The 26,310-nt window shown below is 43.0% G+C and overlaps 1 protein-coding gene across 1 annotated transcript; it reads right to left on the bottom strand.

The window, feature by feature from the left end:
* Nucleotides 1–789: 789 nt before the first annotated feature.
* CDC42EP4 (CDC42 effector protein 4) lies at nt 790–23,270 on the bottom strand. The gene is made up of 2 exons (XM_014071970.2): nt 23,138–23,270; nt 790–3,398 (listed from the first exon to the last, which is right to left on the bottom strand). Exon 2 carries the CDS (start codon nt 3,288–3,290, stop codon nt 2,265–2,267), a length of 1,026 nt encoding a protein of 341 aa, XP_013927445.2. The 5' UTR covers nt 3,291–3,398; nt 23,138–23,270; the 3' UTR covers nt 790–2,264.
* Nucleotides 23,271–26,310: the final 3,040 nt, after the last annotated feature.

Genomic DNA, 26,310 nt, shown 5'->3' with positions numbered 1-26,310 from the left:
CTCCAACTGCCAATGCTGCCTGGGGTTTATGGGAAAACTACTTCCGTGAACTATTGCGGAATGGAGGCAGGATATGAGCACGAGGTCAAATTACATGTAAGTGACACAATGAAGCAAAGCTTTTGTTGCCCCAGGGTGTTATTTTGACAGCAAAGATTCTGATCAAGCTGCTAGACAACTACAGCCAGAATGAAGTAAACAAGGTAAAGAAAAAATAGTTAACATCACAGATTCGGGATGGCCGTCCAGATTTTGTTTAACCTCTAGTTCCTCTCAGTTCTAGCCTATTTGGCCAATGATGAAAGTTCTATTTAAATTATCTGGTTAAAAATTTATGGAAAGGATAAGGTTCAGTGGTGGTATTCAACTGGTTCGTACCGGTTCGGACGGACAGGGGCAGGCAGTGGTGACCTGCGGGTGGCCCTGCCTTTGTCCACCTGGGCGCTATGCCGTCCTATTTAGCCACATTTTCTAAGCCACATGCATGTGTGCAAGCCGCATGTGCAAGCAAAGCGCATGTGCCGGCCATGCACATGTGCTTAAGGCACACCCAGACATTTTCAATGTGCGGTAAAATTATGTGAAACCTGTCTCTGGTAAGGTTGTAGAAATTCTTATTTTTCCACAACAAAGATGCAAGATTAGAAAAATGTACCACTGCACTTTAACTCTTAAGCCATTCTGGTGTTTTTAACTAGCCAACTTTATATAATGAGAATATTGAATCATGGGGTTGCTGTCTCCTTTCAATCCTTTACCCCCAAGCACACGCCAAAAAAAATTCCACATTTAAAATGATAGTTTTCCTCACTATAGTTTAATTTCCTTGCATTTGAAAACAAACATTTTTTTTTAAATCCTCCATCAGATGCATGGAACAAATACCATGTACATACACAAGAAAGTCACAAAGAAAAATACCCAGCCCCCCAACCAGCCCTAAATAAAATCCATCTTTGAGACAGGAATGTTAGGAGCACCTCCTAAAGATGCCGGGAAGGTAGTTAACTGAAAACAGTTTCAAAGGGAAGGAACTCAGCACTGCCCTTTCTCCATTGTTCCTGGAATGACAAATGCTAAGTATTTTGTGCTTCGGTCAGCTCTGCTGATACATTCTAAAGAAATAAAAACTAAAAAAGAACGAAGCCCTATCTGGTTAGGTTACTTGGGGGACTTACATTTACATCTGAAGACATGCAAGTCAATAGCATTCACCCAATTGTCTCTCTCTTGTACCCATATCCTGTGGGTTAACCTAATGAAATACACGGTTTTTAGGACATCCCGTCTGCTTACCCAAAGGAAAATCCTGAAGGGGAAAATAAGTTAATAAGTAATGGGGTAGCCAGGCCGACCAACCTTGTTGGATATTCTTCTCTCAGCAGCTTTGTGCATCTCCCAAGACTGCTTTCCTAGAAAGAGCTGCATGGTCACCCTAAATTCCATCTCTGGTTCCCTCAGGAACTAAGAGAAGGTCCTGCTGTAGATGGCAGACTTAAGAGGTGTAGTTCTTATCAATCTGTTTTCCAAAATGTTCTGCCATATGATTTTTTTTTAAAAAAAAGAAATATAATGAGATTTTCAAAGGTCATAAATACTTCCAGAGGTCTGTCCACAAGGAGAAAATGGTTTAGCATCCAAATATGTAGATTTGAAAGATCTGGTTATTTCAAACTCATATTTTTCCCCTTTCTGCAAACCTATAACAACCTGCAGACTACTGCAAGATCCAGAAAGGAATTCTCCTTGGAAATACAAAAGAAAAGAAAATCTTACAAGCACTAGTATAAAAGTAAAGGAAAACAAATATATATTTACGCATTAATAGAGAAACTAGTGCTTTTGAGCTTTGTCCTAATATTCAGCTCTCTATTGCTTTAAACAGGCAAGTAGATAAGTTAACCAAGAGCTACCCTTTTCCAAAGAAGTTTGAATATGTCAGATTTGTGCCTGGAAACATTTCCCCCCCTCAAATATCTTCAAGCAACCTACTTTAGGCATCCCTATGAACATAGGAATCCATTATTTTAAATATACAGAACATTTGAATGTGATTTCCAGCTTGGCCCTTGCGATAACCCCAAATGGGGGGGGGGAGGGAACCTTTCCAGCAGCTTGTTAAAGAAAATAATCATGATGAAATCTGCAGCCTAAGAAGGCTGGAGAAAGCATTTAACACTCCCCCCCCCTCTTCGTATAGTGCTGGTTATTCCAGATTTAATTGTATTTTCTCCATCAACTCAAAGTGAGTATACGGCTTTTTTTTATACTCTTATCTCATCATCTTCCTCATCCATGAAAGAGAACTCTTTCTCTGGCTGTTTCACAAGGTTGTGCCTCCCATTACCTAGAAGGCTGTGGCTGGGTCCTTTAGAGGCCACGTTTCGCTGTTCCTCCCCCATGGACATGCAGCTGGAGACCGAACTGCTGTCTATTGTCATACGACTGGTGATGCTGCGAGCTGATCCAGGACTGTAAGTGACTACGCGGTGGCCATCGTTTTGGATCACAGAATCCAGGACAAATTTGCTTTCGTGGCTAATCCACCTGGCTGCTGATGTCTCTGTGGAGCCAACTTTCCTTTGGGGATCCTCCGCTCCATGATAACCAGAGTCCTCTTGTTCCCACAAGTCCTTGTCCATAATGCTCAAGACGTCCCCTAACATGGAAGGCCCCAGATCAATATGGAAAGAAAGGATGGACTCGGCATGCTTCATGCCGTAGTTGTCCTTGGGAATCACTAAAGGCAAATCAGTCACATCCCCAAAAGCACGCTCTTCCAAGCCAGGACTGTGGGGCTTGGAGTTGAGGACTTCAGCAGCACCATTTGTGTGTTTCTCTTCGAGGATGTTCTCCTCGGGGGCTTTCTTCACAGGGCTGGAGGAGAGGCTCTTGGGTAGCTGCTTCCTGCCACTCTTGTCTGCTTCCTTCTCTGTGAGTTGAGGTAGCGATACTGCATTCTTCACAAAAATCGCTGAATCCCTCAGAGAGCCCAGCATGTCCCGCCGGTCACCACGTGTCACCGAATGAGACCGCTTGCTGCTGCGGAACCTCCGTGAGAGCAGTCCAGGCTTTGAGAAAGAGCCGGTCTCCTCCGTAGCTTCCTGCTCTCCCTCCCCACCTTTGCTGGTGAGGAAGGAGGTATCTCCAAAGGCGTCCCCAGCCCGACCCACATGCATGGTGTGACGGAAATCGCCAAGAGGAGCGCTGATCATCTCAGTGGTCAGATCAGCCCGAGACCGGCGTTTAGGATTAGCAGAGTTTGTCACCAGCTGCTTTAATATAGGCATTTTTGTGAGACGCGTGAACTTGGATTACAGGTAGATCAAAGAATATTTCTGTAGTCCCTCAGGAAGTCCTCAAACTTCTTTTGGCCTTCTAATATTCCAAGCCTAAAACTTTAAAAAGAGAGAAATGTTACAACACAGTTGAAGAAAGGAAATGCCAATTTCATTTTTGTAACTATATGAAAAGCAATGTCTTGCTTCTCTAACCATTCACTTTTATCAGTGGCAAGACTATTTAGGAAGATTGATAGCTGAGCATTCTTGCAAGACTGCTCTTCTCTCTCCTGTAGGCAGGTAGTCCTCAACCTACAAGCACAATCGAAAACAATATTTAAGTGAGTTTTGCCCTGTTTTACAATTTTTCTTCCCATAGTTGTTACTTGAACCACTGCAGTTGTTAACTTAGTAACACAATTAATCAGGCTGCCCCATGGAGTTTGCTTGTGAGAAGGTTGCAAAAGCGCATCACATGACCCCCGGGACATTGCAACCGTCATAAATACGTGCCAGTTGCAAAGGGTCTCAATTTTGATCACATGAACACAGGGATGCTGCAATGGTCATAAGTGTGGAAAAACAGGTCGTAAATTACTTTTGTTTTTTAGTGCTGTTGTAACTTCGAACAGTCAGTAAATGAATGGTTGTAATCGAGGACTACCTGTACCAGAGTTAGATAAATTGTTTTCAGAAATTCCTCCCTAAAAAGGTGTGTGTGTGTGTGTGTGTGTGTGTGTGTGTGTGTGTGTGTGATTACGCTTTACAGTGTGAATAAGACTACAGTACTATAGCTTAAGATATCAGTGGCAGTAAAGACTCTGTATGTAATCATGATTCAACATGGGGCATTAAACACTAATTCGCCACCCCTCCCTTTGCATAAATCTGCTCCTTTCTAATTTATTTGGAAATAGGATTTGCATGCTGCAAAGCAATCTGAGAGCAAATACATATTTAAATGCCCACCAGGTCTATGAAAGGAGAGCTGAGGTGTATGCTCACAAGGGAACTGAAGAATCCTTAAAATACGCTTTTCTATTCTTCTCTCCTTAATGCACACGTCTGCTCATTCATTTGTGAAACTCTCCATTTTTGGTACCTAATTTCCCCTGAAACTGTAAATTTGTTTCATAGGCTAATATTTCTCCAATTTTTCTGTTCAAAAGGCAATCTTATTCAAAAAGATTTGGCTGCTGCTGAGATCAACTATTTTGCCAGTACCTTTAGTCATAAATAGTTAAATTCACAATACTGTTTTTCAGACATTTTGCTTCTGCCTTGCTCTGGGGGTAAACCGGTTTTACAGATATTTTAATAGGCCTGATCTTACAACAGATATGTATCAGTTAGGTAGCATGGGCTCCTATTGGATAATACCAGTGTCCTCATTTATGATGAGTAATATTTCCACCACATACCATGCCTAGTGTTGATCCTAGTGTTTTATTATGTAAACTCTTTTAGAAAGGCTTGAGACTGCCTGGAAAGCTTTGATTTATTCTATATACTAACTTCTTAAAATTGCTTCAATATTTAAAATTGTGTCATTTTTTTAAATGTACTCTTTCCATTCATTTAATCAGTCAGTCAGTCTGTCTATCTTTTAAAAAAGATAGCTTTCCACTAGAACAACAATGTCCAGAATAGAAATGTTGCTTGCAGCAAATACAGACTTGCATCAAACAAGAAAAAGCATATATAGTTGGTGGAGAAATTATCCTAGCCCTCAGTTCAATTCCATTGGTTAGTAGTAAGCTATAAGTAGTGAATCAAACCGTCACTCCACTTGTAGCAAGTATCTCCAGTTCCACTGAAGAAGTTTATGCAGAGCATCAATTATGGGCAGTCCAACTGACAAGAAACAATCCTATGGTGGGTTTTTTTAATGGTAACAACTATAAAGAGATAATAATGGTCTGATGCAGCTTAGCATTTGGGGATTAAATTAATTTGAAAAGAGAACCGTGACTTAAAGATAAGTGCGCAAATAAAAACAAAAGTCAATCCATAAGCTAAGTGGATTCGTGAACAACATTATGCCACTCTTCTAGCTTCCTCATTTCAGAAGGCAGGAAGAATGAAGTACAGCAAATAATTATATAAAGCACCCTCCATAATAAGTCAAATAATGAGTGCCTGAAACCGATATCCAGCAATAAATTTAACCAAAGATTGAACATCAACTTCCATTGTGCTTATTAATAGCAGTGTTACCAGTTTGTTCAAAAATACATTCCACAGATCCTTCTTCCCAGAAGTTTTATTGTGTAGTTTTATTGTTGTTGTGAACCACCCAGGACTGTGCTTTAAGATGGATGGCCATCCAGATAATTCTTGTTTACTGTTTGTTCAGCAATCATTTGAAAAATACAATGGAACTGAAAGGTTATGACCTGTCCTCAAACCTGCAGTTGTCATAGCATCTTATAATCACATGATCACCATTTGCAACTTTCACATACAGCTTCTGACAAGCAAAGTCAATGAAGAAGCTGCAGGAAGTAGCACATCCAAATCACATCTTTTTTTCAATCCTGAAAGAATGCCTGAAACAAGTTAGCCAAATTGTGTCAGAATACAAGTAAGATGACTCCTGTTAGTCACTTCTAGCCTCCCTGTTAGATGTAAACCCTGTTTAATCCTCGTTTTGATCAGGTATGCTATTCTGAAAGCGACACACACAATAGGTGAACATCCCACATCCGAGGCAGATATACTGCCATTCCCTCCCAAGTGATTTAGCCTGCCTGTGGTTGTCATTTCGTCAAGCTGGCCGTGTGTGTACTACCTGAACATGTCCCACCTTACTACTTTAGGAGCATCCCTGAAGAGCATGCAATGGCACCCTGGAACCTGCTAACTACTCTGAACTGTTCAGAGATTTCTATCTCCTTAATAAAGCTTGAGAGCAAAAAGATTGACAATTGAAAGTCACTCGTTCAGTCACATTGTAATGGTCACTGTAATGGGCCAGCTTCAGAATCTGAATGCATTGCTTTTATGATGAGATTAGAGGTGGGTTGCTGCCAGTTTGGCCCGGATCGCCCGAACCAATAGTAGCGGTGTTAAGCTCCGCCCACCCGCTACTGCGCATGCGCAGAAGTGTCATGCACATGCAGGAGTGTGCCTGAACCAGTAGTAAAAACATTAGCAAACCGCCTCTGTCAGAGACTAATTAAAAGGTATGCCAGTGGAGACAAGTGGAAATCAAAACACGTTTTCATTTCCATTAAAAATCACAAAACCATTTAAAATGTGTATTGCCTTAGGGTAAGAGCCAACTTGGTGCAAGGACTAAGGCATTAGGCTAGAAACTAGGAGACCGTGAGTTCTAATCCTATGCTTTGGATATAAAACCAGCTAGGTGACTTTGGGCCAGTTACTTTTTCTCAGCCCCAGGAAAGAGGCAGTCTGAAAACTCTTGCTAAGAAAACTGCAGAGAATCGGACATAAACAGAAGAAAATAGAAGGGGGAAGGTTAAAAGTAAAGTGTCTTGAGTAGAACTCAACATCTTACAACATGCAGCCACTTTAGCAACAGTAACACATGTAAATCAGTTCCATCATTGCTTTCATTCAAAAAAAAATTTTTTTTTTAAAATTCCCAGTCCAGCCTTCCACCTAAATACTAGCTAGATCTAATCAATGGTATTTAATTTTTCCAAGATCAACCAAGTTTACTTGCCACCTGCTGTGACCATGGGAGAAGAGAAATTCAAAACAGAATAGGCATGAAAGTAAATTTACAAGTTCAGAAAGGTTGGAATGCAGTTTTAAAAGTTTTCTTCTCAACTGAGAAAAGCAAGTCCTGTTAAGAAGTTGCAGACGAGGATGGACATCCTTTGCAACATGAGCTGTCATACGTGACGCGTACTTTCCCCAGGGCCAATAGGATTCTATGTAACTGTTCACAAGATACCTACTGGCAGGACATATTCCGTGCTGTGGCTTCATTTAAAAACCAAGCTTCTGCCTATTATAGGAGGAGGGCTGGGCTTATTCAACCAAAGTCTAATACTTGGCACGGCCTCAAAAATTAGGCCTGGCAATGGGACAGGTTTCCCCTGTCATTGGGGAACAGAGCTTGAGAAAGAACTGTCCTTTTGTGCCAGTCAGAATAAATCATGCAAAGCAAGCAACATTTAGGCATGGAACATCCTAGTGTGTGTTGTTTGCTTAGTGTTTGGAGGTTCCAGAATTTAACTTTACTGACGCAAATCCCCGACATACTCCACACATCAAAATATATATAGCTGAGGTCATAATACTCTTCATTAAGTATAATCTTTACTGTCATTGTACTTAAACACAACAAAATTGGCTGAAGACCATACAGTGGAAGGATTCAAGTTCCCCGTCATGGAATTTACTAAGCTAAGGAACCAGATTTTTGGTTTTAGTCGTCCCCCCCCCCCCCCCCGGTCTTGCTATGAAAAATGCCTTCTAATATTTAGGAGACAGTTTTCAACTTATTCTTGTTCCCATCATGTCTCTAAAGCACTTTGATTAGCCTCTGATCTATTTGCCCATGCTTGATCACACATCATTGGGCAGCACTAGATGAGCCATTGGGGGTGGGGGAATGCTCCTTTGCTTGACCTAGCTGAACAATTTCCACTATTCATGCTTCAACAATGGGATTTTTGTTCCGATTAACACAGCAGTGAAAGCACCAGGCATGCTGGGATGCTACAACAAAAAATATGCTGAAAACCAATGAGATTTTTACAATTTCAGTCCGATGTTGTCATGTTCAATGCCATCTTAACTTATCAGAGGAGAAGCTATGCTGTGAAGGTGTAAGGAATTCTGGCCTCCAAGGAATTGTAATCCTAGTCCGTATCTATTATGTGGCCTTCTTAAAGGAGGGTTGGTGCAAGTTAACTAGGACAGAGGCGTTGACTTATCCGGTCAGTGGTGCTTTTGCATACATTTCCTGGCTTTCTGTAATAGAAATTCTGACATCACCCCAAAATACAGCTGGAACCCTGCTACTCCATATGAATTTTGACTAAGTAGTCACTAGGCAGGAGTCGAAAAGATCACAACAATCTTTTTTTCTTCCCCAGCAGCTGTCAATCTCTGGTCAATTTTGGAAGAAGGATTGACTGTCATCGGTACAGGTAGTCCTCCAGTTATGACTATTCTTTCAGTGACTGTTCATAGTTACAGTGGTGCTGTACTTACAACCTCAACTCCCCACCCGCCTATTTCACCCTTTCTATGCTCTGTTCACCCTTTGCATTTGCAGCCCCTGCCCCCCCTAGCTGATTTCTGCCATCTTCTTTCTCCTGCTGCTGGCCAAGCATGTCTGGCCTGGCCTGGCCCTACTGGGAGGCAGCTGCTGGTCGCATGAGGCTTTCTTCCCAAGGTTTCCCAATGAGACCAGGCAGATGGACTCGTGTGCTAGCAGCTGCCTTGAAAAGCGGCACATCTCGTCAACAATAGCAGCAAAAAGACAGAGGTCAGTTGGGGTGGGCAAGGCAGCAAGGGCTTCAGAGTGCAGGGTGATGAGGGTACTATGGCCAGGACTGGGGTGGGCTGGCAGAGGTTTCCTGGCAAAGCTGGGGCTTTCTGCTATGCAGATGGGGCGGCTTCCAGGCAGCCCGAGCATGCCGAGAAGGCTTGAGTTGCAATGTGACAAGCAGCCCAAGAGCCACAAAGTTCTGAGGCTACTTGCTGTCCTGCAAAGCAAGGTGCAGGACAGCCAAAAGGGCAGAGATGGGAGAGAGAGGGAAGTGGATACGGTGAGCTGAAGCAGAGGTAGTTCCTTACCTTACTTGAGCTGGGAAGTACCAAGCCAGAATGACCATGTTTGGGGTGTGTCTTTCCTTAACCACCCACAATTTTTGCGTCAATGGGAAGTGCCGACACTAAGCAATGTGGTCATATGTCGGGCTTTTTGACCCCATTGCTCAGTGATGCAAATTCTGGTCCCAACTGTGGTCATAAGTCAAGGATTATCTGTATTTGCTTCTTTCTATTTTCTATCCTGATTCTCCTTAATTAGAGACAACTCCAGGCTCTCATCATATAAAGCTGATAAGCCATTGTTATCACTGCCATTTGGTTTTCACTGCAGATCTTTCTGCTGGCCAGCTAAAAACATGACGTAATCAAGATTTTCCAATGCGGAGAAGCAGGGAGTAATAGTGGGTGCAGCCTTTTATATGCAAGATTGAAAGACATTTCTCAGAATTGATTGCTTTCCTAGACATGAACTCAGGAGAAGCCAAATGGAGCTTTTTAATGGCCTGCAGTAGCTTCGCTCTTACCCATTAAAAGTCAATAAAGGCAAAGAATATGCATACATATCAGGTTGGGATGGATCCAGCGCATTCACACCCACCAATATTATCTGCCCTTTAGGAGTGAGCTGGCAGCAGCTATAGAAAGGACAGGCTGTCTAGGGCCTTCTGCTGAGGCAGCATTTCCCAATTCAACCTCAAGTGATTCTTCAAAGCAGAATCTCCCAGCGACATAAATCTAGATATAAGTCAAATCACTGGATCGTGCAGCACATATGCATCAGTTCAGAAGTAGCCGAGACATTTGCTATAATAGCCTTCCCCAACCCAGCCCTTGCCAGATGCCTTGGACTACGAATCCCCAAATCCTCAGACAGGCACTGATGATTCTGAGAGTTGTGGTCCAGAACATCTGCAAAGGGGCATGTTGGGGAAGACTAGACTATATAGAGAAGGAGAATGCCCAGGGTTGTTATCCAAATTAAGAATATTGTTTCAAGGCGATGAGCCCATGTCTTTCCAATAAGGGTTTTATCACTAATCAATAAATAGATGTTTTTATTGGTACAATTTGGACCAAAAAACCTTTCCAATTCATGTTAAGGTAAATCATAATAATGTGTTTTACCAGCTTTGGTGCTCCACTGTATAAGTGATACCATTTTTAAGGTGGCTGTAACTGATTAGTAAATGGCTTAAAACATTCTGCTATTCTTGATAGTAAGATAGCAATTTACGTATAAAAACTTTTGGGAACCCATGTGACTTGTAGATTATGATGGGGAGAAAACAAGCAGGATACATGCATGCATAATACTTGCATAATGCTTTTGATAACCGTGATACAAACTGTGATACAATAATCACAACAATCATTGTAGTGGAAAGCAGGAGAGTCTGTTTGGTACAGTGTTTGAGGCACACCAGGCTAGAAACTGGGAGATCGTGAGTTCTAGTTTTTCCTTAAGCACAAAGCCAGTTCAGTATCCTTGGGCCAGTCACCCTCTCTCAGCCCGAGGAAACAAGCAATTTTTAAGCCATCTCTGAAATCCTGCCAGGGAAACTGCAGGGATCTATCCAGGTAGTCATCAAAAGTCAAGAAGACACTCAAAGGCACAAAGACAGATAAAAGAAAGCAAGTGAGGTTTTAACTTATTTAACAAGCGTTTACTATACTTTTCCATCTCTTTATGCTTGTTTTTTAAAGATCCATTTCCAGAATGCCAGAGACCTGATTTTCTTCTTTGGCACTCAGGGCTTCCTATTGGTTTTTAGGGCAAGCCTTTCCAACCCCTACCTGTTTTTGAAACATCTGAACTGTCATGAAGATATGGCTCAAACTAGATCAACCACACAGAGGATCAAATTAGTTAACCAAAGCAAAAATTATGCTAGCTAGCCCTGTAATCTCTCCCAGAAAGGGAAAATAAGCCTTGATTGCATTTGAATATTCACCCAGCACACATATCTTGATGGAAGGAAAGGAGTGAGATAGAGAAAGGCTATGATCTGAGAGCAATAAGAAAGGCAATGCTGGTATTGTGAAATTCTGCCCCATTTTATGACCTTTCTTGGCACTTTTGCTAAGCGAATCACTGCAGTTCTTAAGTTAGTAACGCATTTGTTAAGTGAATCCAGCTTCCCCATTGACTTTGCTTGTTAGGAGGTCACAAAATGGGATCACATGACCCTGGGACATTGCAAGCATCTGAATTTTGATCACATGATTGTGAGAGGAGCTGCATCGGTCATAAGTATGAAAAGTGGTCATAAGTCACTTTTTTCAGTACTGTTGTAACTTTGTTGTCACTAAACAAACTGTTCTAACTCGAGAACAACCTGTATAGCGTATCTGCAACCTGAAGATATGCTGTTTCATTTTACAGAAGCTTGGATTGAAAAATATGGTCCACGTATGAGTGAAAACAGCTTAAAATATGGAGCTTTTATGCTACTGCATAAAAATTAACTTGGGAACTGAAGTACACCACCACAGTTATCAGGGGCCCTTTGAGCTCAATATCCTGTTTCCCACAGTGGCAACCAAAATGCCTCTGGGAAGCACACAAGGATGTGATCATGGGAACCCACTCTCCAGCTGATTTCCTCTGGCCATTGGCTTTGGGAGGCAGCTGTTCTCTCTCTCTCTCTCTCTCTCTCTCTCCATCCCTCCCTCCCTCCCCCCGCCTCTCTCTCATGCAATCCAAATGTGGCACTGGAAGCCATGGACTTGTTCAGTCCTTTTTCAAACTTGGTGACCCACACTATACCTTTGACAGTATATCCACAGCATAACGATGCAGCATTGGACGTGTTTCCTTTTGTTTGTCTTAAATCACTTACCCACAACTTCATGCATGACCCTGGATTATAGTATAATGAAAAATACAGCACTTTCTGTCAGTTTCCCTACAACTTGCATTTATTTATAGCTAACAAAAACCTCAAGCACTATTACTTTTTCCACCCCAAAACCCCCTTTCCCTTGACTATTTTTAAAATCTCCTCCTTCCTTATTACACACAATGCCTTTTTGAAGTATGATGACCAGAATCCTATGATAAGCATGTTGTTACTTGGAGGAGAGCTAGACAGAAAATGAAGCTTCAGAAATCTATATACTGCAGGATTTAATCTGGGTTGCTCATCGGGACCAGAGATTTTGCTGGAGCCTATCTTAAGGGAATTTCTCTCCCTCTCAAAAGTTTCCTGAAGATGGGTTCCAACACGAGTCCGAAAGCTTTGAAGACAAAATCTCTGGTCTTGGTGACTGACCCAAATTGGATCCTGTAACACTATCCTGGAACACGTATATTTGCCTTCATTTATCATCTGTATATTACTTAACCTGTTATGTCAGGCACTTTTAACTGAGCAAAATTACGCATCAAAGGGCTAATTTTTTTTTAACTAAGGTATTTCAAACAGGCTAACTCTCACGAACCCCTGATGTTTGACTGTGCTGCCCAGTTCAACATACCACTTTCAAGGCAGATACATTTCTGAATTATCTCCCTGAATTTTTCAAGTACTCTGCCCTTGTTGAAGGCATTGAGGAATCTGGCAAGAAAATATCTCTGAAACTATGAAACAATGGGTCACGTGTTGTCTAGTACCATCCTAAACATGGGGAAAAGCTTCCTGGAAGGGCAAGCTATTTGAAAAAATTTCAATAGATCAATTACATCATGAGCACGGGGTATAATTTGATTTGTTCAAATGTCTAGAGCAGTGTTCCTCAACCTTGGCAACTTGAAGATGTCCGGACTTCAACTGCCAGAATTCCCCAGCCAGCATTCGCTGGCTGGGGAATTCTGGGAGTTGAAGTCCGGATATCTTTAGGTTGCCAAGGTTGAGAAACACTGCTTTAGAGGGGACTCAAGTATGAAATGTGCCCAAACAATCCAAAAGGATTAGCAAAAATTGCTTCCAGAGGAATCACCTTACAGAAACGTAAGACGATCCTTATATTGTGCGGCAGACATTCTAATATGAATTTTGTTTATCTTTCATCAGTGATCATATCAGAATATTCTATGGGAACCGAATACTTCACACCCTCACTTTTTCAATTACATTGAAACCGCATTTTCTTTATTTCTTCATCTTCAGTGAAGAAATAATATACTAAATTATTCTTTTAGTGTACTATCAAGCCACTTTTGGAGGAGCAGTGTTTAGACACTAAAGTGCTCATTGCAAACAAAGGTCCCACTTGTAGCCAAAATAAACATCTGAGCCATGGCAATGAACAAGCTATCCGGGAATCCTGGCAACGGTCACATTTGGCTACAAAACATTCCTACATTATAGGCTCATGTTGAGGGCCTGAGGCTGGGCATACTCACCTTGCATACAAAATAGCAATAGCAATAGCAGTTCGACTTATATACTGCTTCATAGGGCTTTCAGCCCTCTCTAAGCGGTTTACAGAGTCAGCATATTGCCCCCACAGTCCGGGTCCTCATTTCACCCACCTTGGAAGGATGGAAGGCTGAATCAACCTTGAGCCGGTGAGATTTGAACCGCTGAACTGCAGATAACAGTCAGCTGAAGTGGCCTGCAGTACTGCACCCTAACCACTGTGCCACCTTGGCTCTATGTGGCTCTACCTTTGGCAGACAGTCCTACTTAAAACTAGGAACTAGCACTGGAATAAAACCTTATCACCTTCATTAGGCTATATATTCACATTCATGAAAACTGCAGCATTATTCTCCCAGTCACGACCAACCAATTCATATTCAGTGCCCTAAGATGTGTCTTTGCAGGAAACCACATTCTCTACAGAACAAATGGATCCTGGAAGAGAAGAGCAGCAAAACCTCTGGGTTTAACCATATAAATAAAGGGCATAAGGAACCCAGGTATCGGATTTTCCCTCACTTTAAACTTTCTCAGTATAAAGAGAATTCTTAGTTAGGATGATTACACCCGGTATTAGCTCTTCTGTTTCCTCGCACCAGGAGGGGAGCACAAAACTACATCTGCACCACAATGAGCACCATGTCATCAGGAAGCCGCTACTCAGTATCTCAGTTGAGGGGCTCACTACGATTCCTGGATCTTCCTGACAGCTGTTTCCTACTGACCTGCAAGGAGGAATGTTAACCTGTACGCAGCTTCTCCTCTTTGACTTCTGGGAAATGATGCAGACTGGGTCCACACACACACGAAGGCAAGCAGATGTGTGTTGTTGCTAATTGTGAAGTCATATCCGACCCATTGCGACCCCATGGACAATGTTCCTCCAGGCCTTCCTGTCCTCTACCATCCTCTGGAGTCCATTTAAGCTCACACTAACTACTTGGGTGACTCCATCCAGCCACCTCATTCTCTGTCATCCCCTTCTTCTTTTGCACTCAGTCATAGCCAGCATTAGGCTCTTCTCCAGTGAGTCCTTCCTTCTCATTAGATGGCCAAAGTATTGGAGTTTCATCTTCAGGATATGACCTTCTAAACAGCAGTCAGGGTTGGTCTCCTCTAGGACTGATTGGTTTGATTGGCTTGCAGTCCAAGGGACTTGCAGGAGTCTTCTCTAGCACCATTGTTCAATTCTTTGGCACTCAGCCTTCCTTCTGGTCCAACTTTCACAGCCATACATTGTGACTGGGAAAACCATAGCTTTGACTATACACACTTTTGTTGGCAGAGTGATGTCTCTGCTTTTTAGTATGCTGTCTAGATTTGTCATAGCTTTCTTCCCCAGGAGCAATATGTAATGACAAGTAAACATCAATGGGACTATTACTCTCATCCCCTCCCATAGTGCTCATCTAAAAACCAGGAGTCTGTGCGTCCTGCTTTAGGCATGAAAGCCAGATGGCTGATCTTGGACAAGTCACTCTCTTTCAGCCCCACCCATTTCACAGGGTGATTGCTGTAGAGAAAACAGGAGGAAGGACTATTACATATGCTCACCGCTTTGAGTTATGTATAAAAAAATATAAATAAACCTATCAATAGAAGTAGATTTTCAATAATAGGTACATGTGGCTCATTCTATTCACAATAAAGCATATCTGTCTAATCTTTGCTGTTTAAGTAAGCCACTTTAGGGATGGGTTTACCTCCTCTTAGGCCAGACTTTTTCCATCAGAAATTAACTTTGTTACATATTTGCTGTAATTCAGCAAGTGAATCAGGGGTGGGTTCCTGTCAGTTCTAACCTCTTCTATAGAAGAGGTTCCACACCGGTTCCAGTTCCCTCCCCCCGCCCGTCCGCACATCATCAAGATGAAGAGCAAGAGGAGGAATTCTGGGAGTTGAAGTCCACAAGTCTTAAAGCTGTCAAGTTTGAACATCCCTGGTTTTTTTTTTCTAAAGGGTTAGGGGTGCAAGGGTCTTGTAACTTGACAACTTTAAGACTTGCGTGCTTCAAATGCCAGAGTTTCTGAGCCAACATTTTGGTTGCTAAGCAAGAGCATTGTTAAATGAGTTTCCCCACATTTTACAAGTTGGCCACTCCCACCCAGTCACATGGCCGGCAAGCCACTCCCACAAAGCAGGTCACACCTACAGAAGATGTTCTAAAAAATTTTGAAACCCACCACTGAAGTGAATGCATGGCTAATACTGGAATTGGGCCCAGAAGAGCCTGGGAGGAACACGTTGGATCACAAGGCAGCACTCTGTGGGACGAAAAGGTTATTAGAGCTGAGCTTTGATCAGTTAGCAGAACACAGATTAAACCTTATTTGGTCACAACCCTTCAAACAGTCCTCTAAAAACAGCCGATAACGATGTCCTTCCCCTTGACTCTTTTAACATATGCTGCCAATTCCAGAATATTCTTATAATAGGCCTCCCTTTTCTCTTTGGTACCCATAATTTAAGTAGGAGTAGCTTTTAGCTTGTGGCAGGGTTGTTAATATCTAGCTTGGTTCTAAGTGAGCAAATGACTCTTTTTCTATTGATAGAGATTTTAGTTCTGAACTTTCTTCTCTTTTCAAAGTCCAATATTTCTTTAATTTGTAGGTTAAGGCCCAGATCATGAAACCTACCCTTTGATTAGAATTCTTGCTGGACTGGTTGGAAAAAAATAGCTGGACTAGTTACACCCATCTTCCAACACTAAATTTAAACTGTCCCTCAGGAATCCTCTTCCGAAGACAGAAAGACCAGAGGACCAGAATAGGTGTGAAATATCCTCTTCATGAGGAGCTGAAATGACGATGGCAACAAGAGCTACACCAAGTACTAATAGAGGCTAGAATTTCAAAGAGACAAGCTCTGCAAACAAAACACTTGAGATCCCTGATGGGCTAATGGGTAAGCGGAAAAGCTGCCAAGCAGTGAAAGTTAAAACGATCCCTTTCTCTGCAGCAAAACTAGCCATCTCTTGTCACACTTCAGCAGAACCATGATCCAATTCATCGGTTACAGATGTTTTAATTATATTGAAACTGTTTTAATTAAGTTCTACCTCTATTGACACGAGGAAGACTAGTTCCACTTTGAAAGTTCCTGAGAAAAGTGATTTCCCTTTATTAAGGATGAAGAGTCAAAATTCAATTAAACCTCGCCACAATGCAAGACATGGTTGCATTTATTACTGGCTTCTCCATCCAGGCAGTTTTAAAATATTTTGATTGTTATACACCAAGAGTACAATAAAATACCTTCAGGGTGTAAATTTCCATTTAGGAAGGAGGCCTTATAAATGGTATGGAGTTATAAATTCGCCTAACACTGTTCATGTTGGCTGGGGCTTATAGAAACTGTAATCCTAAAATGCCAGTTCTTCCATCCATGCTCTCCCAACTGTTTTCTTTCTATAAAATATTTTTTTTCTAATCATCTAGTGCAGCAACCTTGAGTTTATTCAAACCACAACAAAATTTTAGCCTTAAAAAATTGAAAGATGCACTTTTTTCTCTATCTCTAATTACAAAACCTAACTGTCCTTAACACAATAACTAGTACACAAATTCACATACCAGTAAGTGTGCTTGCAGTCAACACTATACTATCCAAATACAGAATCCATAAACAATGTTAATCCTGCAAATTTATCAGCACATGAACCTTATGTTTTATCTATCTATACTAGAATTCAGTAGTAGGTAGAATGAATGAATCTGCCGTTATCTATTCCACCTAAACACAAACCTCTACATTGTAGTCCAGGAAAGGAAAGCTTCTAATGTTTCAAAGTTGATTTCAACTTCCTTATGGATATGTCCATGCAGGGTTTTGTTTCTTGCAAAGATGCAAAAGCAGTTTGCATGTCTTTGTTCCACCATGGTTGTATCTGCTCCAGAACAGAGCAAAGTGGGTTGCAGCACCTTAGTGGCCTTGGGTGATCTCAAGAAAACTCAGGAGGTTTGGGTGGGAGATCACTGGAAAATCCCTGGGCTATACGTTAGACTGAGAGCTGAAAAAGCACTCAGAATACATCTATCCCAGTGCAAGATTTGGTTCCAGGAATAGAGAATCATCAGAACTTTCTTGAAGAGAATTTGTTTCTCTATATTGAGGCCAAAACTGGCTCAGGGCAGGCTTTGTCAGGAACTATGGAGCCTCAGTCAAAACTTCTTGAGTCAATACCAGTAGGATGGCACCATTTGTTTGGACAGAGCAAGCAGCTAAGGGGGTTGTTGACTTTTGATAACAATTCAAATGATTCTGATATTATACCAGTAATGAACTACAGAATGTGTTACTCAGCAAAGTGCTCCTGTCAGCAGAGCTATTCGAAGTGACCAACCCCCCAGGGCACTAAAAATTACTATAGCAGGGCTCTGCAGCTCTAGTTCAGTTGAAAACAATCAAGAGCAACCAAGGATTTACTGCCTCTCCTGGAGAGCAATTGCCCATTGTTCATTATGCGCATGCAATAAACCAACATCAGTATTTAATTTAGCCCTCTTCACCAAGTTTTCCTAGGGTAACTCCACTGCAGAAAAGGCTGCTTGGCCAGCCAACCCCAGACAAAAGTCAGCGGTGAAGACAAGTTTGGCTTTGGTGGAATTATCTGAAAGGAGTCAAAGCTGAGGGTTTCCAAATCAAATTAGCTTCATTCAGGATTAGATTTATTTTCATACCATGCCTAACAGCAAAGCGTTGGCCTGACCAAAGACAGCATTTTTTAAATCAAAAGAAGCACAAGTAGACAGCCACACTGAAAGGCTGGAAAACAGGGTGAGAAGGGAAAAGATTCTCCTGCTTTGAAAAGGAAGGGAATACACCCACTTGCCTTACTCCTACTTTAGAAAGACTTGTACCTGATGGAGGCCAGGTTCATAGCCCCCTGAGACATAGCTTGCTTAATAATGGTTTAACAAACCATCACTGGCTTCACCCAAGACATTACGACATGCATCATGATTTATAAACAGTGCTGGCTGGATTTATATACCACACTGAGTTAAAGGCACACAAACCACAGTTTAGCATGGCATGCTGTATAAACCAGCCAATAAGAAACCTCCAATTCACAGCTATGCTTATATTCAACCGTGGACACATTTTAACAGCAGTCTAAAGAGTTGTGACACAAAAGGATTGAGTTCTTCCTAGGAATAAGACGATATTATGTTCATATGAAAGAGATACAAAAAGTATATGTGTGTGTTTGTAAGATATATTGAGTCCACCTATCATACTACATCAGAGTGCAAGTTGATTCACCCTGGCATATGGTGTTACATGAATCTAATCACTATAGTGCCTAACTATGGCTGTGATTTATATTATTGTATGCATCAGTGGTGGGTTCTGGATTCCGTTGCAATTGGTATGGTTGCAACAGGGCCCGGCGTCCACATGAACACGTGCAGTGTGCACTCACAACACATGCATGCATCCTTATGTCTTGCAACGCCTCCGCAAGCCTCCGTGATGCTCCAGCTGTTTGCCGGAGTGTTGCACAGGCGCTGTGTGCTCCATGCGCGGACGCACCAAAGAGCTCAAATAAAGGTAAGGAGCTTGGGTGGGCGGGTGGGCCCTCCGGCACACCATACCGTAACGGTACCCAGTGCTCCGAGCAGGCACCTGTACTGGGGAGTACCACCAGCAACCCACCACTTTTATGAATTCATATAATTATAATCGTTTAAGCAAACAGCTTTGCAAATCACAGATGCATTAAATCACTACTGATAAGTCAGAGGTGTCAAAGTCAAGGCCTGGGGCCAGATCCGGACTGCTGGATGCTTAGATCTGGCCCAGTGGACTACCCTGGAAACAGCCAAGGACTGGCGTGTAGTGCCTCTGCCGGTTAAAAAGGAGCTCAGGAAGGCCGCATGCGGCCTCTCAAGCTCCCTTTTCGCTGGCAGAGGGTTGCAGGAGGCTGACAAGACCTTGTGAGGGCCACAGGCAGCCCTCCTGAGGTCCGTTTTCATTGGCAGAGGTTTGCAGGAGGCTTTCACAGCCAAAAACTGAGCTTTGGGAGCCTGTTTTCTCTGGCAGAGTGTCAGGGGCGCCGCCACAGGTACCCCTGACATGGGTGATGTTGAGCTGGCCACGCTCACCTTGGCCACGCCCAATCCACTGAGATCAAACACAAACCTGATGAGGCCTTCAATGAAATCGAATTTGACACCCCTGCTGTAAGCTGTGTTGGTTACTGCTGTGTTGGTTCTATCATTGACAGTTTTTGCTTAATATAACTTTTTTGAGGGGATGAACATATCTATTGCTCCTCAGGACTCTTCACAGGGAGAAATTGGGTATCAACATCCATTCAAAGTCCTTTTTCACCTAGATAATTTTTGCACAGCTGTTTTCAGTAACCTATGCAGAAACCACCACTTAGAACAGAAGCCACACAGGTAGTCTCCAAGATTGCTTTTCACCCTGAGGGGTAGCTAAGCTTCTTTTAAACAATTTGTTTGAATTCTTATTACCTACTGGAAGGTCTACCCACAAACATGTTGGGATTCAAACCCATTATCTAAATTGCTTTAAAGGCCTTACTTCTACACCCAAGTTCACTTTCCAGCATAAATTGCTAGAGGAAAGAAAAAGCTTCACATGTATAATGACTTAAGTTGAAAGACCAGTTTCCTCTGTTGGTGAAGAAGATTTTATTCTCTACTATTTCATACAATTATTAGAGCTACAAATTTCAAATGAAGTGGCCAGAATTAGCACAGATGAATGTGCTAATTCTGATTTTTAGACTAGGATCTCTTGCTACCTTACTGTAACTATTGCAATTAAGTCCTACTAAATATTAACTTCTTAAATGTTAGAAAACAATAGCATCAATTTTGCAAAGGAAAAACAAAGCTATAATATTTACCTAAAGGAAATACTTCTGCTTGTTCTCCCAAAATAATTTACACAACAAAGGCAAACTTTTTTCAAACTTCCATTTTCACAAAGAGAACAAAATTTAGGATCCTGTTCCTTTTGGGTAAATATGGTAATTTTCAGATATGGCTCCAAAATCAGTCATGGTTCTTCCTCTCACTCTAAGCAATTTCCTTCATGAAGAGTTCTCAAAATTCACAAGCTTGTTGCAGTTTTGTAAAACTTTAACTGGTCCGTTCCTTCCAAGAAACAACTAAGTCTCCAGATATTAAACTGAGAAAGTTATCCAGCCAAAGTTCCAGCAAGCAGCACACATTCCATGGAATAATGCTACTAACCTCAGTGGACTTTACTTCTGCATAAGCATAAACATACCCAGGCTACATATCAGCAAAACTATGAGAAAACATAATGCAGTTATTTTAAGTTCTTGTTATGCATTAAAAAAAGTTTTACCCATTCCATAACTTCCAACTATTTAGAGAGGAAGAATATAGAATTCATTGGAAAAGTGAGACAACAACCCGCTTAATATTTAAACCATTAAACAGCATTCTCCCTGACCACAAAAAATCGTACATGTGTGGGTTGTACATGTGTGTGCATGCCTGAAGAAGCCCAGATAGATCACCATATCCAGATATTACTGGTCTAAATATCTGCCAAACCCTGTCAGCACACTGAAAAGAGCATCTCTTTTCCAGCATCTGGTTAATGAGACAAGTTCATCCTTGTTTCTTGCAGGAATGGATCAAAAAAAAAGCTGCACAACAGAGCCACTCACAGAGAACTTGGCAAAGCCGCTTGAAATTTAAGCAAGGCAGAGGGAAGATGAGTGAAACCCTAGCCTGGTTCCTTTTGTCCAGAATTCCAATTCAGAGCTCTTTTGTGAAGCTGCCATTTCAATACCATTGGAAGAGAATTTCAATACTGTGGGGACCAGAGAGGCAGAAATCCTTGTTCACCGGTCACCTTGAAACAATCACAGAGGGCTGCAACCCGAGCATGTTAAAAAAGGAAAATAAACGAAGGGGGATGGGGAAGGAGTTGTGGTGCAAGTTGTAAACAACAAGCAAAGGATAAAGAGAGACATCCTCTCAACTGCTGCTCTAATAGGCGTTTAGTTGATTCCATGGACTTTTTGTTGATTTTACAAGGGAGCTGATAGGGCTACCCACCTCTTCCAACGTTTGGCTGCAGTTAATCCTTCACGCCGCTCACTCACTAGTATAGGTCTCCTGCGTGAGCAGGGGGTTGGACTAGATGACCTCCAAGGTCCCTTCCAACTCTGTTAGTGTTCAATTACCCGTTTCTACTGGAGACAGGAAGGGGGGAAAAGCTCAGGAAATGTCAGAGCCAGACCACAGCTCTCCCCCCCTTGAGTTCATTCCCCCTCAAGGCTGTTTTCTCCCTTTTAAACCTGACCTCCTTTTTCAAAGGCATCGCGCTATCATCCGGAAGAAGGAACAATCTCCCTCCCCTCCTTGGATCCACACCAGGCAGAATACCCCCCCTCCTTCTCTTCGCGTCCGCCCGTCAGCAAAGCGGCTCTTCATTTACCCCCACCCCCATCTTCACGCGGGGATCCACCCGGCCCCCTCTGGCCATTAAGAGATCATTTGCGGTGCCTTTACAAACGACTCTCCAAGTGTATTTCCACCTGGGCAAATCCAGGGATCGATTTCAAGGGCGTAAACGCTTCCCCCGAGCTTCGCACTTGGCTCTCGACTCACACACACACACACACACAACGCGCAGCCGATGAACACAATCGAGCCGCTCCATCCAATTCAGGGGATCTTAGAGACACGATTTATTGCTTTTTCTGTCGTCGTCGTCGTCATCCCCACCCCCAGTCTCGAAACAATAGAACAGCTGCCGTTTCCCCGAAACAAAACGAGCCCCAACGCTACCTGGAAGAGCCCCCCCCCCGCTTTAAAAAAAATGACTGCAGGACTGTAACTTTGTGGCTTGTGACCTTACGATTGATAGTGATATTGTTTCCTGATTGCTTATTTGTACCCTATGACTATCATTGAGTGTTGTACCTTATGATTCCTGGCAAACGTATCTTGTCTTTTTACGTACAGAGAGCATATGCACCAAAGACAAATTTCTTGTATGTCCAATCACACTTGGCCAATAAAGAATTGTATTTTTTCTGTTCTATTCTATTCTATTATTTTAAAAAAGTATTTTTTCCAAAAGCGACCCGAACTCAGCACAAAAGGAACAACCGCCGCTTTTCCCCAGCAGTGCCCGAATCCAAAAGAAAGCGCCGCGAGTCCGTTTGCCCTTCTCGTCTGTTCCCCCACTTTTCCTCCCTCCCTGGGACTGTGGGGGGGGCGCATCAAAAGGGGACGCTGACCAGACCCTCCCGGCGAGAGGGCGAAGCGGCCCCGCTGCCGCGATTTGGAAGGAGCGGCTTTTACCATTTGCACGCCCCGTCTCCCGACCGGAGAGATATGGTGGGAAGGCAGGCGAGCCCCCCACCCCCACCCCGCTCTTTCTCCTCTGCTCCAGCCCAGCCTAGCCCTCCATCTATCTCCCTCCTCCGAAGGAGGGAGACCAGGTTCAAAGTGAATGAATCTTGCAAGGAGCCCAGCTTTCCCTTCCGCGCCGGTCTTCCCGCCAGCAAGCCCAAGGAGCAGCCGGGCGCAGAGGCAGCCCGCCCGCTCTCCCTTCCCCTCCTTGCTTCTGGAGGCGAAGGACGAAAAACCCCACCGTTCCCAGCCGCCGGGGCGAGGCTACTTGCCTTCGCCATGCTTCTCCAGCACACGCCCCCCTAGTCGCTCGGGCTATGCCGCCCGGCAGTTAGTCAAACCCGTCCCGCGCCTCTCGCAGTACCTGCAGAGGAGGATCGTGGGGGCGCTGCTCTGGTCGCCGGCGCAACAGCTGAGGGGCCCCTCGGTTCGCACAGCTCCATGCCCTGCCCTGCTCTGTTCGCCCGTCCGTCCGTCCGCTCGCCCGCCTTCCCCTCCCAACTGCTCAAACAAATCAAATTGGTCCGCCCTCCCCTCCCCGGCCGCTTTCTCCAGCGGTGATGTCATAGCGCCGGCGGTCCAATGGGCGGAGACGACGTCAGCAGCCTAGCCGAGGCCTCCTCCATTCAAAAGCGGAATTGTCGCTCCGGCCTTTCCCGGTGTCTCGGCGCCCGAAGGCGGTGGGAGGCAGGCAGGGCGGCCCCTGCAGCGCCTCCCGCTCCCTCCTGGGTCTTCCCTGAAAGAGAAAAGAGGGGCTGTTGGTGGTCCCTGTTGCACCAAAGACCCCCTTGCAGGGATGCCGCCTCAGATTTGAAAGCGGGGGGGATTTGCACAGCGCTCTAAAAAAGCAAAAAGCAGTCTATAGAATAGAATAATTGGAATGGACGTTGAAGGTCTTCTAGTCCAACCCCCTGCTTAGGCAGGAAACCCTACACCGCTTCAGACAAATGGTTATCCAACATCAGTCTATATTCCTTTTGTATGAGCCCCGTCAGAAATCTGTATGTGGAAAAAATTTCTTTGCCCAAATATTTTAGGCGCTGGACAATATTTAAATTGATTCTAATTATGGATGCATCCAGAGACAGAATGGCATAGTGATCACATAGAAAATTAAAAGCTAATATTTGGGAATAAAAATAATTACTCTCTAATGCAACGTAGTTTTGGCTAGGGAATTGCTGTTGGCGAGAGCATCTTAAAAAGTGGTGGTGGTGACAAGCTTGTTTTAAGTTGATTACTTTTTATTTTGAGGTAAGATAGTTATCCATCTCCAAATTGGGTTGATTCCTAGTAACATCCTGGCTGTGCAGCTTCTGTATGAACCATATGAAAGTGGTTCACTGAGGCGCTTCTCAGGATCTTTTTGACTCCCAGCCTAATTTATTTAGTAAATATTTAAAACTGGTCGATTCTGTCACAATATCAAAACAATTCAAAAATACAACCCAAAAAATAACATGCAAGAGGGTGAGGACTACAACCACAACTTCTATAAAGAGCCTTATAACAGAAGGATCCTGAACCAGGATTAGCCTAAGGCCTGTAGTATTTAAAAACTCTTGAACAAGGTCAGGGTGACGTAAAATGACTCTGTGGGGAGGTGTTGTACAGCTCAGATGTTCTCTGAATGTCCCCCATCTTAGTAACCAGGTTTGACTCAGCCTTTCAAGATGATCCCAGGTTAGCCAGGTGCTGTCCCCTAGATGGGAATTAATGTGATTCTCCCTATGTATTTTATCAATGACTACAGGTAGTCTTCAACTTGTGACCACAATTCAGCACACAATTTCTATTGCTAAGCAAGATGGTTGTTAAGGGAGTGTTATCCCATTTTACAACCTCTCTTGCCACAGTTGGTAAGTGCATCATTGCAAGTTGTTAAGTTAGTAACATGGTTCTTAAGTGAACCTGGCTTCCCCATTGATTTTGCTTGTCAGAAAGTTGCAAAAGGTGATCACATAAATATATGCCAGTTGCCAAGTGTCCAAATTTTGATCACATGACCATGGGGATACTGCAACAGCCGTTAAGGGGGGAAATAGTTGTGTCAATTTTTCATACCAAACTAATGATAGTAGGTAGAACAACCAGCTTTAGAACTGACAATGAAAACATAGAAGTGATGGAAAACCTCTGCCTTTAGAATCAACCATCAACTGTAAAGGAAGAAGCAGACAAGAAATGCGTTGCAAATTAGCACTCAGTACAACAGCCAGAGGAAAGCTTTGGAAAAGATACTCAAATGCCACGAAACGTCCATACCTACAAAGGTCAGAATTGTGCAAGCCATGGTATTCCTTGTGGCACTCTATGGAAGCCGAAGTGGAACTTAAAGAAGTGGGACAGAAAGAGTATTGATGCTCTTGAAGTTTGGTGTTGGAAAAGACTCCTAAGAAAATTTAATAGACAGCTAAGAAAAACATACAGATGGACTATTGAACAAATCACGTCATCGTTCTCATTTGAGGGAGATGTGACCAAGTTCAGATTACCATACTTTGGAAAACCTAACTCTCTGGTGTGGGAAGTTATCATCCAGCCCTCTCCCAGAAAAATGAAATATCCTAGGAAATATTGAAAAGGCAGAATATTTCTGGATATGAAAAGAAAGAAACATGTTTTAAAAGACAGAATAGTTGCCTGTAGCTTCCTGCCCATCCCCACTGTTAATGGGGCATTAAGACGCCAAGCTAGTCTCTTGTACATAATAAAGACTTCTCCACTGCAGCCCCAGGGGGGATGGGGGTAAAGGCATGATAATATTGGCCCTTTACTCAACTGACCACATGGCATCTGAGAACTCAACTAAACCTGGATTCAAAACACAGCCCAGAGAGTTGCCCCTGCATGGCCTTATGGGAGTCTGACAACCAATCAGAATACATTTCTTACACAGGAACAGGAAATAGAGAGGTGGGACTGAACAGGTTATAAAAAGCCTAGCAAGCCCCTCCCTCAGCGCTTCTCTTCTTCTCCACCAACATTGAAGCATCTGATCACCTTTTCTGTTCAGGGCTCAAGCCATGTGGCCCTGTCCAACAATAAACCATCTTTCCAAGCAGCCTCCATGTCTCCAGTGTCTTTTTCCCCACTTGGAGCCGAACCCAGAAGGACATTTCTTTCATCACTGGAAAAAGGGAATTCTGGAAAAGGTGGAAGAAAAGAGCGGAAGAGGATGAGCAAGGTGGATGGACTCAGTTAAGAGATGATGAGTGCATCCTTGAGAGACATGAATGGCCAGGGTAGAGACAGACTGTCCTAAAGAAAAGCTGTGTAGTCACTAGGAGTTGAAAGTAACTGGATAGGACATAATCAGTCATGTATTTTACCATTTGCCTTTTCAGATGCATCAAGATTATGATTTCATTACAACTTTTGCAGAAGGGATTTAGGACCTTCACTTCATACCTCAGGTATCTTTTGCATAAATAATCCATATTTTTCACTATTTTCTCAGAACAGGTTTTACATGCTTTGCTTATCCATGGTTTACTAGCTGAATTTGCATGGCATGCTAGACATAAATCCTGATTA

The sequence above is a fragment of the Thamnophis sirtalis genome, unplaced genomic scaffold, assembly GCF_051295495.1.
Source record: "Thamnophis sirtalis isolate CommonGarterSnake01/CBP01778 unplaced genomic scaffold, rThaSir2_p1.2 scaffold_3, whole genome shotgun sequence".
In the NCBI taxonomy this organism is placed as follows: Eukaryota; Metazoa; Chordata; class Lepidosauria; order Squamata; family Natricidae; genus Thamnophis; species Thamnophis sirtalis.
Note: the sequence above shows the minus strand (reverse complement) of the source record. Positions and strands in the feature narration are given on the sequence as shown.